A 16,075-nucleotide genomic window follows, 5' to 3' on the forward strand; every position below is an offset into this window, starting at 1 on the left:
TAAAATGGCAGATACCTTTTACCCATTACCTGGTGCCGTTCTGATAGAGGGACACCTGAGATTACTTCAATATAATCATGTAAATTTTAATCTAATCACGACAAACCATATATAATTAAAAAAGGTCCAAGAGTCTATAATATATATTTCCACGGTGTTTTATATAATAAATGATGAAGGGAGAGTAATTGATTCATTTACTAAAAGAGTGTGACTCATAACATTTATATCCTGCTTAATGTCAATGTCCCGCCAGCAGGACGCCTACGTTTACTTCAGTGTTTTGCATGTGAATTCTTGTCTAATCATGACAAACTATAAATTGTTTAAAGGCTCTTAGAAAGTAGTTTTTATTTTTCATCACCATTTTTTAAAGGAATGACATGGTGAGAGTCATTTTCTAAAATGTCACTTGCCCAAAGGTGAACCCAGGCTGTTATTTTATATTTGTAAAACTACAACCCTATTCTAAACCCAAAATCTTGACAATCTATCATTGGAAAATAATGATGCAGTGGGAGTAATTTTCTAAAATGTCAATTTGTTTTGACATTTATAACAATAAACCCCTATTCTATCCTTAAAAACCTTGACAAACTATATATTGTTGGAAAGCTCTAAGAGTGTAGTTTTCATATTTCAAGGCCATCTGATGATAGAAATAATTTAGTGACCGTCATTTTGTTTTCATGACTTATAGGAATGCATATTACTTTGTTATAGATTCATAACACTATATCCTATAATAGATCTGCAAAAATGTTGGCAAACTATACATCATTGGAAAGGTCTAAGAATGTAGTTGTCATATTTCTAAACCATATTTAGAAATAGGAATAATGTGGTGAGAGAAGTTTATTAATTTGTGACAAGAGTATGCAGCAAACTTTTGGCACTTAGCGGCTTTTGTTGGTAAAATGATGACTACATGTGTGACATAATAAACCTTTAATTTTTTTTACCCTTTCTGGCGTGAAACATTTTTAAAATTGTTTACATACAATATATACTTTAATGCAGTATTTTTATTTATTAAAGTAAATGTAAACTACTATAACAATTGTCTTATTTAATATTTTACTCGCATTTAGACTGTTTTCTTTAAAACAATATTATATGCCTGTCAAACCACAAGGAAGAAAAGCTTCTTTACAATTTTATTGTGATGTCTTTATTTCGAGACACATGCCTTTAGTGCAGCATTTATTACCTTAAATATTATCAAGCTGTATTTAAATGATGTAACTCGTTTTAATAAGACTGAAGTCAAGGTGATTTTTTTAGAGTTTAGATTTGTTGGAAAGCTTAGATTTGAATGGCCCTGTAAATGGTAAAGAAAGGGTTAATTTACAGGATGTTGAATCATCCCAGCCCTCTTATTTTACGCTGGGGGTCTTTCGAAGAAACGAATCGGTAACATAAATGAATCTTTTGAATCGTCTGGTTCACTCGACTCACAAAAACATAGCACAATTTATTAATTCTTGATCGGCACCAATTGTTAAGGGATGATGTTGATTTTAAGTGTCATTTTGTGGGAAATATTGAGGCTTTGTGAAATCTTTTTTTTTGTGCCTCATATGTATAGCCTATATGAAAGAATATATGAAAATATATATATGAAAGAATAACACAGTGTTTTATGTTAATCTAATGAATAAGTTTGTTTACTAAAATATATATGTGAAAACGAATTTTTTATGTGAGAACGAATTATTTCTTTATTTTTGACTGAATCATCTCAGATTGACTGATGAGTCGCGAATCAGTAAGGAGTCGCTTCTCTTTACATTCGCTCGCAACTGATCATCGTGAACGTGCTTTTGTGCTGCGCGAGCTCTCCGTTACATCCAGGTGTGTGTTTTGTGAGTGAAATCTTTTATGATTGTGATAAACTGAGCTGATTACGAACATTTCTGTATTGTTTGTTTCGCTTTAGTGTTTGTTGAAGCTTCATTTGCGCCTTCCAAATCATCTCAAAATAACTCAAGCAACTAAGTTAATGTATTGCATTTATCTATAAAAGAGTTGTTTTTTGTCCTTACGGTTTTCATTTCTTTGTTTTATTAATTGTTTGCATGAGAACTGTGTCTTGCCTTTGCCTGTTTTTGATAAAGAAACATTGGTTTTGTGGTATTCCGTATATATCTCTGTGTTATAGATACAGTATATATAATGTATAGTTTGTGTATGTGTGAGTGGTTACAGAGAGGTGGGATCTATTCACTTCATGTCTGGGCTTGAATAACAACAGCTCGACCCGCAAACCTGCAACAGTTTTATGGCACTCTTTGTTTGAAGTTGTCTTTGAAGTTTACTTTATAGAGTCCACTGCTTTTTTGTTATTATCTCGTGAAAACATCTCCAGGTCATCCAAAACAAAGGATTTAATTGGGTTATTAGATTATTATATCTGTAATAGAGATTTACAGTTTTACCCACAAGTAAAACCCATATTAGTACAGCTTTGTATGCCTATTGTTGGCTGTCAATGTAATAACTCTAAAATATGTAATAACTCTTCTATAGCTAAAAACAACATAATATGATGACCAATTCCATGCAAAAAGTTGGAAGTTAACCAAAATTTTAAACCATACTGATATCTCAGATGTTAATGTCTGGTGGCTTAAATACCAATGTGAGGTCTCTACTTAAGTTTTTAAACATTTTTATAAATTATTTTTCATAGTTAGGTAAGTGCAGCGTTCAGAATTGTCACATCCATAACATTGCACGGGAAAATGAAAATACATTAAATATTATTCGTTTTTTGAGAGCCGTATTTTCTCTATTTGTTCTGGTTTGTGCATTTTTATTCACAGAAATCCTACAGAGTATGTTGTCTCCTAAAAGCGTCTCATTTTTGGGTGACATCCAAAAAACATGAGCAATTCCAGCATTATGGTTGTGACATTTGCAGTAAAAACTTGTAATATGATTTAGCAGAGAATGCAGTTATTACCAATACATTGCTATGAAGACATATGCAAAATATCAGTCTATGTTTTCTATTTTAGATGAGGGAAACGCATGCGTTATGGATGTGACAAGAAGTTATGGATGTGACACAAGTTTTTGGGAGACAACATACTTTGTAGAAATTTTGTGAATTAAAACGCACAAACCAGAAGCAATAATACCCAACAAATGGAAAAGTAATAGAATGTTCAAAATGTATTCATTTTAAGTTTTGTATGCGCATTTCTAAGAAAGAAACAGTATTATGTATGTGCCATTTCTTTGTTATGGACTAAAATTTGCACTTACTTAATTAAAATGCTTTAAAAACATTATTTCAATAGTTAAGTAAGTGCAAAATGCCACATCCATAACACTGCAATCGCTCATGTATTCTAGACACATATGTTAAATGAATATATGTTTTATGTTGTATGTGTAGTATGTCAGTCAGATGGACTCTGTCGGTGTTTGTTGTGCTGTTTGCGACTGAAACCCTCAGCACAAAACAAAATGAAGCTCTGAAACACGCAGACACACAAATCATCATGGATCAGGTGAGGAGGTTTCACTTCTGAATGAATACAATATACTCAGGATTTAAACAGAAAGATGTCTTTCATCCATGAATATGTGAAGTGTCTTATGTTTGTGTTTGTGTGAAGAATGAAATCACCATCAGCAACATCAGTCAGACGTCACAGGAGTCTCCATCATCAGGTCACACACTGCAATACACAATAATACACAATGTTATATATCCATATCTGTCTCGTCTTAAACCCCATCAATATTTCATCCTGTTACAGGATTGGTTGCTGGTTGCCATGGAAACCAGGTTCAAATGGATGGTAGGAATTGTTCGTGTGCTGCAGGCTACAGTCAGATTGAGATGAATGAATGTAAAGGTACATCATAAACACTTAGCCTGAAAACTTAAACTTTTAAGTTTAAAGTACACAACAATCTCAGAAAATCATAATTTTCTTTTTTAGATATAGATGAATGTCAGCAGGGTGAGCCTTGTGGTTCAGGTGCCAACTGCACAAACACACCTGGATCTTACCTGTGCAGTTGTCTGCGTGGTTACCTGATGGGTCCAGACGGTTGTCAAGGTCTGCAGATGTGTTCAACATATTTACATCCAGCACAAATCTGTGCACTTTAACGTTGCATTGTTGTTTATTTGTAGACATAGATGAGTGTGCGTTAGCTGCAGTGACGGGTCTCCGTGCGTGTGGAAACCGAGCCGAGTGCACAAACACACGTGGATCTTTCATCTGTTCTTGTCCGGTCGGATACGTGCTGGCGCTGGATGGGCACAACTGCGTCGGTCTGTTTGGTGTTATTGGGTTTAATTGCCGTGTTAATATAAAGTCCATGTTAAAACCTTCTCGTTTGCCTCAATAGATATCGACGAGTGTAATTTTGAAGAGAGATGTCGCCGGGAACTCGGAAACATTTGTGTGAATACAGAAGGATCATACAGGTGTGCATGTCAACACGGATTCAGAGAAGTAGACGCCACCTGTGCAGGTATAAGTCTGTCTCTCTTTGTCTGTTACATGTCTTAATTTACCCGCAATGATTAACGAATGTAATCGCCATATTCGTGTTGGTTTAAAAAAAGGTAAAAAAAAGTAGTTTACAATGAAAAAAATACTTGAAGCATATATTACGTTGCTTTGTTGTGCCTTTTTTCAAGCTACACAGTGTGCTTACATTATAATGTAATGGTTTAAAACTTTATTTTTAATGACGTCATCCATGAACATGATTTTTGAGTCCTGGCACATCGATTCCTATGGACATTGAATGTGAAACGCTCTTTAACAGCATTATTAAGCTGAGGCGATTGTTGTTGTTTAGCGACCTCTACAGGCAAAACTACATTACATATTACATATTGTGCCTTTAATTCAGAAGCTGAAAATTTTCATTACAAGCTGGGTTTCGTTAAGCGAATATTTAAAAAATTTGCAAAAAAAGAAAAACAAAGAAATGCAAATAAGGTGCATTTCCATGAAGTTGTTGGAGCGAATGACAGTGCTATTGGTAATCTAGTAACCAACAGTAAATAAAACAAGGCACATGTCGAAAATTAAGAAAGGACTGCATTTAGTTGCGATTGGGCAAGTAAAAAATTTACTAGCGGTGCAACTTGTTATTGGCAAATTGAATGCTGTGCACACAAAAAGATATGCAGGCATTAGGAGCAAGAGCATAACAATGACATCGAGCCCCATATGGGACAAAAACCGTCAGTGGATACAGCGAGACGATCAGTCATGTGGGTTTAATGTTTTCTATATCAGAATTTATTCGGCAAATGTGTTTTCCATCTCCCATTATTTCCTTTTACTCTTTTTCGCATAAATCAAGTTAAAGGGGACATACCATGAAAATTTGACTTTTTTCATTTTTAAGTGCTATAATTGGGTCCCCAGTGCTCCTTTCAACCTAGAAAATGTGAAAAATATCAACCCAGTAACTTAGTTTTGGTAAACCATTTAGTGCAGAGATCAGCTCATTTGCATATTTAAGGACCCACCCAAAAACTGCACATTTATGCACACACCTACAAAGTGTCAATTTTGAGCTAAAACTTCACATGTGTACTCTGGGGACACCAAAGATTTATTTGACATCTTAAAGCGAATTTAGGGATTTTATTTGAAATCCTGCGTTTCCGTTAGGGTTAGGGTTAGGCAATATGTGAACCGCCCCTTATGCGCACAAAATCAGGGAGATGAAAACCCAGCTACAGATGATATATTTTCAAAATGTGTCTGTATGAATAGCATTTTATATATAGTTTAGGGGTGTCCTCGACTAAGGATTTACATATTCGAATCAGAATTGTCGAATCTTTCCATAGTCGACCGCTAGTCGAATCATCTATGTTTGTGTGCATGGGTTGGGAGGGGGCCAGGCTAGGTACAAATTGGTAACTTTTATTTTCTTTCACAAGCAGCACACATAAACAACTTTCTGTTAAAGTGACCAAAACTGTCTTTCAAGTGATGAACGAAGACAAAACTGACGATGCATTTATATATTTATTTTTTTAAGGTAAAATATATAGACAACATTTGTTTATTTATTCCTCATAACATTTGCCACGATCTACAGAACATCACACAAAAATACATTTTGATAACTAAACCTAAAAAAAATAAACAAAGGTGATTCTGCCTTGGAAACGCTGGCTACAATTAAGTGTTTTTATTTAATTTGGAGATATAGCGCGTCAAAGCAGTCATGACCAAAAAAAACCCGACAAATGAGAAATGACAAATAATTTGTGATTGTGACTGTAAATGATAAAAACTAATCTTTATTTACAATTCATTAAACGTTAATTTATAACATCATGAAAAACACTGAAATTAATAATTTTATAGACACTGTGCGTTATTATTTAGCACAGAAATACCTGCTTGCTTGCTTTGACTTTGATCATTTCTGTATTCACTTTAGATACAGAAAGACCGGATGATATTATTTAATTCAGGAATCTCTTTGCTATCATTTGAAAGTGAACACCGGTAGATTAAATCACAAGAAAGACATTCGTGTCAGGCAGAAATAGGTTCGGTGCAGATAGTTTCCGTTTCATCACCGAAATTTTAAAAAACGGCTTACCTGTTTTGTAGTTTAACTTTTGACAAGATGACCAAAATGTATGATAAATACATTTTAAAAACGTATACCAGTCGAAAAACATCCGTTTTTTAATGTTTAGTTTGAACTCCTAAATATGAGACGCAGAGCACCTAGCCCGTTCAGCTAAATTACATGCGCAAGCATGGCCAGGCAGCACGCAATAGCGCAACATCGATACAACGAAAAGCTATCCAAAATTTACAGACTTAAATTAGATCAGAATTTACGTTTATAATAGATAATTTTTTTTTTAATAAAATAAGGTCAGAAGTAACAAAGTGCAGAACAAATATGCAAAATGCCTCAAGTGCACAGAAACAAAACACAAGCCAAATAGTTAAATCAGATAACCCAGAGTGATTTATAAATAAAATAAAATAAATTATTAAAAGAATAGAAAAGTATAGCCATAATATAATGGCCAGCTTTGTCTTTTAAATGTAGAAACAAAGAGGCAATGGTTTATTAACAAAGAAACCTCCGTGTAGCCCGGTCACAGGGGATGTTGGATTTATTAACGCATTTTAAAAATATTTATTGAAAGCTGTTACTTCACATACTATTTGCAGCATTATCATAATATGCTGTATATTAATATATTGTGAGAAAGCTGTTATATGTGAAATCAGATAATGTGTGCACCCATATACGGCCAAAATTGAATGATCCTCATTTCATAACACATCTGCGACGATTCGACTGTGAGATTGGTAGTCGAATCAGGCTTCTCCTATCGATGCATCGAATCTTCGACTATTCGGGGTCACCCCTAGTATAGTTTAAAATAAATTAATACATTTAGACAAAAAAAGCATCACATTATGGATTCGGTCATATGTTCTGTGTTTATATACATTTGCAAACATGCTGATTTTGATTTTGTGTTTATTTTAACCTATCATAACCTTACACTAAAGAAAGATAGCAGATGGATTTGAAGGCCATAACCCAACATTGACACTAAAATCTAAACCTAAAATCTCTCATTGTTGCTTTGCTAACTATAATGTTGAGTGCTTTGGCTGCTGACTTACTGCTGCTTCATTCTGTCCACATTGTCTCTATCTCTCTCTTTTTCTGTCAGGTGGTCTGTGTGCAGGTGTTGTAGTTTGTGCAGGTAGCTGCTTTCATCTCTAGAGCTGCTTTCTTTGTTTGACACTTTATGTGACATTGTATTTGTAGCTTATTTTTGCCCCGTATTAACATTATGCATGCATTATATTAGGGCTGTCAAAAGATTAATCGTGATTAATCGCATACAAAATAAAAGTTTTTGCTGTTTTTGCAGAATATTTGTTGGTGCACTGTGTGTAATTATTTTGTATATATAAATACACACACATGCATGTATGTATTTAAGAAACATTTATTTATGCAAACACAAACTTTTATTTTGTATGCGATTAATCGCGATTAATCTTTTAACAGTGCTAACTCTGCCTGCTGTGTAATTTAAAATGACCCAATCATCACTGCATTTTACTGGAGCAACTTTTTTTTAATAAAAAGTCAGTTTGTGCAGTGTTGGTAACTCTGTTTGGTGTTTCACAGATGTTGATGAGTGCATAGAGGAGCAGAACGTTTGCGTCGGTCGAGGGGAATGTGAGAACACGCTGGGCAGTTACAGGTGTGTCTGTCAGCGAGGTTACCGTGGAAACGGCACCCACTGCTCAGGTGAGACACATGTCATGATACAGGTACTATACCACAGTACAGTGGTGTATCGGACTTTACAGGGTTCAGTGTGGTTTGATTCACTTCAATTTATTTAAGTCGAAAAAGTGTGATTATTTGTCCTTGTTTGTGTGTAGACATAAATGAGTGTTTGTCTGGCGATCATGGCTGTGATATCAACGCTCGCTGTGGGAATATAATTGGTTCATATTTCTGTCAGTGTCATCAGGGATACAGCGGAGATGGACACGCCTGCTACGGTCAGTCTGTAAGATTTCAGGAAAACAGAATCTCAGTAATGTTTAATGCTGTAATGATGTGACTCGTGTGTTTGTTTTATGTTCAGATGTAGACGAGTGTGCTCAGGATAATGGACTTTGTCAACATAACTGCACAAATCAGCTGGGAACATACAGCTGTAAATGTAGTACAGGATTCACACTTACACACGACCTACACAACTGTACAGGTACACGTCAATTGCATTACTGCCTTTTCCCTATCTTTCTTATGGAGTTTGCACACTAAGTCTGTAATTCTCATACAAATTTTTTTTTGCACGTTAAAGATTAAAAATGTAAGTACGATATATTGTCCATGTCCAGAAAGGTAATAAAAACATCATCATAGTAGTCTATGTGACATCAGTGGGTCAGATAGAATTTGTTGAAGCATCGAAAATAAATTTTGGTCCAAAAATAACAAAAATTACGACTTTTTTTTCAGCATTGTCTTCTCTTCCGGGTCTGTTGTGAACCATGTGCACGAGACTGGAGTGACGTGCTGTCGTGTTATCTGGTGCGCCCCAGCTTTTTTTTTGCCCAAGCTTTGTTTACAGTGTGTTGGAGAAGTCTGACCCTGGATTTCCACCGACTGCGGAACGGCGGAGTCAATCGGTTTCCATTCAAGTCAATGTGTGTATTTCCACTGACAACGTTCCGAATCGGTCACAGCTCCGGCCATCCGCAGCCCTCCGGAACAAATACGCAGAGCTTCTATTTTTGACGGATGCAGGACGGAGCCATGACTATATCGCATGATCTTACCTGAATTCGCGAGATCTCGTGTTGTGATCTGGGCTGGTCCAGCAAAACGTCATAATTTAACGTCATAATGGGCGGAGACAGAACTAGATATTGCGCGATCATCACACGAATTTGCGAGACCTCGTCACTTCAGCACGCAGCCGCTCTGCAACAAATACGGAACTGGTGGGTATTGGCGGACGGCGGAGTGCGGAGCCGTAACGCAGCGGAGCCGATCTGCAGCCGCTCCGCAGTCGGTGGAAATCCTTTGAAAAAAAAACCTTTGCAAACATGTCTGAGGATAACACGTCAGCAGTGTCGTACGTCAGCAGTGTCACTGTGCACGCCCATTCACAACAGATGCGTGAGACAAGACATGCTGAATAAAGTCGTAATTTTTGTAAATGTATTTTCGATGCTTCATCAAATTCTATCTGACCCACTGATGTCACATGGACTAATTTGATGATGTTAATACATATACGGTATGTGAAAAATAATGTGTTTTTTTAACCATAAACCATGCTAACACAGTGTATTATAACAAATACACAAAATAACCTTGTTTTTTAGCTATGAAGTAGGTGCCCTTTAAGTTGTAGGTATAGTCCGTTTTTTAGCGTATGTGCAGAGTTGAACACAGAATCTTGCAAAGCATAGTTCATTTGACTCGACACTGCTGTTCGACACATGCGCATTGCATCAATTTGCAATACCTATCGTGACCTACATACTCCTGTATGCACATGTGCGACCTACGCCTACAACGTATCCTGGGTTTCAAAAATCCATTGGTGTGTGTACAGTACGCAGACTCTTCTAATGACATAAATTGCGTAACGCGCACTGTACGCGGACCCGTAAAATTGAACCATACTTCGGCCTATTGGCCACAACTGCCCCCTTGAGGTCGATAATTGCGGAACATCTTGGAAAACAAGATCATATGTACCGATTTCAAAGGGTGTACAAAAGATTGCTAAAGTCATTCATTTATTCGTAGTGAATAGTGCTCACTTCCTGAAGACTCCATTTTGTATTATTTTGCTAATTTTATTGCAATGGATCAATTAATACATATCGGATTCTTGCACAGATCTCTGACAAATTTTTAGGATGATGAATACGAACAAATTGTAGACTTGTGTGCAGACAAACCTCAATCGCTAGCAGTACAGAGTATAGTGCACTATACATAAAACTATCGGTGTACGTTTAAGTAAATAAAGTTTCTTGTGACCGCAGATGTCGACGAGTGTGTGCGCAGTAATGATACATGTGAACAGATCTGTACAAACATTCATGGATCATACCTGTGCTCCTGTCGCCATGGATACCAGCTGCACATAGATGGACACAGCTGTGTGGGTCAGTGTGTGTGTGTGTGTGTGTGTGTGTGTGTGTGTGTGTGTGTGTGTTATACATTATAGGTACATCAGAGGGTATTCATTATTGTGCGTTTGTGTGTGTGTTAGACATAGATGAGTGTAAATTACAGAATGGTGGCTGTTCTCATGAGTGCACAAATACTGCCGGAGGACATCTGTGTCACTGCCCTTTACCCCTGCTTCTGGACCATCGCAACACCACCTGTGTCAGTATGTACTGTACATTATTTTATATCAGTGATCTAATCATGATTTTTACATTCATGTATTTGTATGCAATGTCTAATAATGGCTGTGTGTTAATAAGCTCATAATCGTGATGTTTGATGATCTAAAGGAGGCAGTTTTGAGGTTATTAAGTTTATAGTACACATAAACCATACTGTATATATTACAGTCATATGTTTGTTTTGCTGATGTCAATGTGAGCTCTTGTGCTTTGAGGAATGGAGGATGTGATCATATTTGCTCGCTGGGATCAGAGGGTCGCGTTCACTGCAGCTGTAAAGCGGGATGGGAGTTGAGCTCGGACCAAAGAACCTGCGTCGGTAAAACACAAAAACATTGACCTGAAACACTTCACGCAAGATTACGAATGCAACACTGGTGTTAAGTTGATTTTATTCATGCAAAATGTTAGTCTGGTGTGAGTACAGTGTCTTCTTTCTCTTTGCTTCAGATGTAGATGAGTGTGTGAGTTTTAATGGTGGATGTGAGCAGGTTTGTGTGAATGACGCCGGGTCTTTTACCTGCAGCTGTCGCTCGGGTTTTGAGTCACGTAAAGACGAGCCCACGAAATGCCAACGTGAGTTGCAGTCTTCATTACATACACACACTGATTTATTTGCACACCCACAGATTCATATAATGCACATAAACACAAACTGATTACCATACAAAGATTCATGCACAAATACATAATCATACACAAACTGATTCATACACACATTGATTCATACAGTGTGCACACAGATTCATACACAAAAGCGATTCATACACTGATTCATACACTAAAACTGACACATTTACACACTGATTCAAACATAGATTCATATGCAAATATAAAATAATACACAGACTGATTCATATACTATACAGACGGATTCATACACAGATTCATATAACAAATACAGAATCATACACAGACTGATTCATACACACCGATTCATATACTATACAGACGGATTCATACACAGATTCATATGCAAATATAAAATAATACACAGACTGATTCATACACACTGATTCATATGCAAGTACAGAATCATACATAGACTGATTCATACACACCGATTCATATACCATACAGACGGATTCATACACAGATTCATATAGCAAATACAGAATCATACACAGACTGATTCATACACACTGATTCATATACTATACAGACGGATTCATATGCAAATATAAAATAATACACAGACTGATTCATACACACTGATTCATATGCAAGTACAGAATCATACATAGACTGATTCATACACACCGGTTCATATACTATACAGACGGATTCATACACACATTCATATAGCAAATACAGAATCATACACAGACTGATTAATACACACTGATTCATATGTAAATACAGAATCATACACAGACTGATTCATACACACTGATTCATATACCATACAGACAGATTCATACAAAGATTCATATGCAAATAAAAAATAATACACAGACTGATTCATACACACTGATTCATATGCAAGTACAGAATCATACACAGACTGATTCATACACACTGATTCATATATCATACAAACGGATTCATACAAAGATTCATATACAAATACACAATCATACACAGACTGATTCATACAAACCGACTCATATAGTATACACACAGATTCATGCAGTGATTTATATAAAAATACATAATCGTGCACAAACTAATTCATACACAAACACAGATTCAGAAGCACACAACATACACAAAAGTGATTCATACACAGATTCAGGTTTCAACTCACATACAGATTTATATATATTGTTGGCGCACTTTCAAGTCGTTTTGCACGCGTGTTTGCGACATAATATTTCTTCTTGACTTAAAATTAGTTTATTAATTGATAAACTTTCAAAAGTCCAAAAATAAAGTCGGATATGCCAATCCATTTATTAACATAAAGAAAAATAAATCACTCCTTAAAATCAACTTAAAGTCTCCAAGAATTGCCTAAAGCACGCTGTGTCTCACGGTCAAAAACCATGCACCTCGCTGTGCGCCACACCTGCAATAATTAGTCCTCGTCTTAAGAAGACTTGTGGCAGATCACAGCGCCAACTCATGACAATATGCAGAATGGCTCCAACATATACACACACACACAGATTCATATTTACACTAATTAAAACACACTTTCTCTATATTATTTCTAGCGTTATGTGAGCCTGCCTGTCAGAATAATGGAGTTTGTGTTGCACCGAACACATGTGACTGTCCGCCTGGTTACCCTGGGCCAGGATGCTCAGGTAAAGTGTTGTGTGTTTGATTTAAATGGATTTTTTTGGCTTGTAAATCAGATTTGATAGTGAAATGATTTTGAATTGATTGTTGCCCTGTTTATGTTATACAGCCATGTGTTCTCCACCCTGTGCTCATGGTGGTTCATGTATGAGGTGGAACATCTGCTTGTGTCCTCCAGGCTGGACTGGTGATGGATGTCACACAGGTAACAACTGACCGGACAGAAATGTACACACACACATTCTGTGACTTTGTGTTGATAATATGTGTTTGTCTCAGCTGTTTGTGAGCTTCCTTGTGGTAATGGTGGACGATGTGTCGCTCCAAACACCTGCCAGTGTCCTTCAGACTACACTGGACCTCAGTGTCTGATTCGTGAGTATGTGTGTGCCATCCTAAACATTATTTCTGTGAATGTGTTTCTGATTTGTGTGTGTGTGTGTGTGTGTGTGTGTGTAGCTCTCTGCTCCCCCCCGTGTGTTAATGGTGGCAGATGTGTGGACATCAACACCTGCAGTTGTTTGGATGGTTGGAAAGGAGCTCGTTGTCAGATAGGTGAGCACACAAACACATTCATCTGACTCTTCAAACAGATGCTTAACATTGAGATAATATGGGTAGAATTACTAGAGACAACCTGAGTTTTGAGCAGAACAATACAAAGTTTTGGCACTTTAAGAAGTAAGTACAGATATAATTCAGTCTTTGAACTCATTTTTGATTTGAATATGTTTCTAAAGTAGTTTGTCATTTAAACAAACGAGATTTAGTATTTAAAGTTATAGCTCCTACAGACAGACACAGGTGTACATGTGTGTGTGTGTTTTCTTCTACAGAACCTGTCAGATGTGTGCCGTCATGTAGGAATGGTGGTGTGTGTGTTGGGCTGAACAAATGTCAGTGTATGGATGGATTCACAGGAAACCTTTGTGAGACAGGCATGTTTGACATCATTAATCCATTAAGACATCATTTATTCAATCATCCACTGACATCATTTATTTGTTGTGACTTTATTTTTCCGTTCATTCATTTATTAATTAATTCAGTTCATCCATCTTAGCATCTTTCATCCATTATGACATCATTTGTCTATTATGACATCACTTATCCATTGTGACGTCACTTGTCCATTATGACATTGTTTGTCCCTTATGACACCATTCTTCCATTTTTGCACAGTTCGTCCATAATGTCATCATTCCTCTGTTATGACATAATTTGTCCATTATGACACCATTTGTCGATTATGACATCACTTTTCCACTGTGACATCACTCGTTCATTATGACATTGATCATCCATTATGACATCATTCATCCGTTATTACATCATTCATCCGTTATGACATTGCTCATCCATTATGACATCGCTCATCCATTATGACATCGCTCATCCATTATTGCACAGTTTGTCCATTATGACATCATTCATCCATTATGACATCATTCGTCCGTTATGACATCATTCATCCATTATGATATCATTCATCCGTTATGACATCATTCATCCATTATGACATTGCTCATCCATTATTGCACAGTTCGTCCATTATGACATCATTCTTCCCTTATGGCATCATTCATTCGTTATGATATCATTCATCCATTATGACATTGCTCATTCATTATGACATCACTCATTCATTATTGCACAGTTCATCCATTATGACATCATTCATCCGTTATGACATCATTCATCTGTTATGATATCAGTCATCCATTATGACATCATTCATCCATTATGACATCGCTCATCCATTATGACATTGCTCATCCATTATTGCACAGTTCGTTCATTATGACATCATTCATCTGTTATGACATAATTTGTCCATGATGACATCATTCATCCATTATGGCATTATTTATCCATTACATGACATCATTTATTAATTTATCCATTGACATCATATCATCATTATCTTGTGTGTTTGTTTATTTTGCTGTGGTCTTTCATTCATCCAGTAATGTTTTATCAGTAAAAATCAGGGTAGTAATTGTATTATTGAAAATGTGTGTTTATGTTTATAGGTGTCACTACACCATGTGTCCCACCCTGCCAAAACGGGGCGACCTGTGGCCCTCTTAACACATGTGTGTGCTCGAAGGGAACCAGCGGCATACGTTGTGAGAAACTGTAAGAAAACACAAACAAACACACACATGCACATCTACACACCTCACAGTCACCTGTGATCCTCATGCACTAAAGATTGTGCTGTGACATTCACCTGTTTACTGTAGCACGTGTCCTGTGGTGACTACGGTCGTCAGTATGGCTCGTGCAGTACGTAAAGGATTCAGAGAAAGTTATGTGGACCGCTGCGGACCTCTGGGAGTCCAACTCTGCACTAAATACAGGTAACAGATCAGACATATTCTCACTTATATACATTCTCACAATCGCACACATGGCTAAACTCTTCTGTGTTTGTAGGATAAACCAGGCGCGTGTGTACGTGCAGGCGTACAGGGTGGGTTATAAGATCCAGTGTGCGGACAACACAGGAAGATGAACCACTGGACACAACACTAAACACACTTAAACACTGTATCTGCATATTATGCTATAATCACAGATTGATAAACATGCAAAAGTGATGCCTGATTTTACAGTCAGATGAAATACACACAAGAGGGACCTTGAATATGTGTCTGTGTGTTTATAATAAATGTGTTTAATATCTGTATATTACATAATTGTATATAGTTGTTTTTGCACATTTTGTATGCCAAACAAATAAAGAAATGTCTCATGGGCTTTAGACCAACATTGTGTGTCACTAAAACACGGAAATAAATTCGACTATAGCACTTTAAACATTCTCGCTATAACAAAAACAATTTATTTAAACAGAAACCCTTTAAATGTAAAAAAAAACTGTT

The 16,075-nt window shown here is 36.5% G+C and overlaps 1 protein-coding gene across 1 annotated transcript; it reads left to right on the forward strand.

Annotated features, from left to right (window-relative positions):
* The first annotated feature begins 1,725 nt into the window (after positions 1 to 1,725).
* LOC129429369 (uncharacterized) lies at positions 1,726 to 15,953 on the forward strand. Its single transcript, XM_073856465.1, has 22 exons — positions 1,726 to 1,854; positions 3,404 to 3,518; positions 3,627 to 3,681; positions 3,771 to 3,869; positions 3,957 to 4,076; positions 4,154 to 4,294; positions 4,372 to 4,497; positions 8,179 to 8,301; positions 8,439 to 8,561; positions 8,648 to 8,770; positions 10,572 to 10,694; positions 10,802 to 10,920; positions 11,112 to 11,262; positions 11,394 to 11,519; positions 13,100 to 13,192; positions 13,297 to 13,392; positions 13,467 to 13,562; positions 13,647 to 13,742; positions 14,024 to 14,125; positions 15,221 to 15,326; positions 15,434 to 15,550; positions 15,627 to 15,953. Exons 1-22 carry the CDS (start codon positions 1,754 to 1,756, stop codon positions 15,703 to 15,705), a joined length of 2,430 nt encoding a protein of 809 aa, XP_073712566.1. The 5' UTR covers positions 1,726 to 1,753; the 3' UTR covers positions 15,706 to 15,953.
* The last annotated feature ends 122 nt before the right edge of the window (positions 15,954 to 16,075 follow it).

Source organism: Misgurnus anguillicaudatus, chromosome 18 (assembly GCF_027580225.2).
Source record: "Misgurnus anguillicaudatus chromosome 18, ASM2758022v2, whole genome shotgun sequence".
Taxonomy (NCBI): Eukaryota; Metazoa; Chordata; class Actinopteri; order Cypriniformes; family Cobitidae; genus Misgurnus; species Misgurnus anguillicaudatus.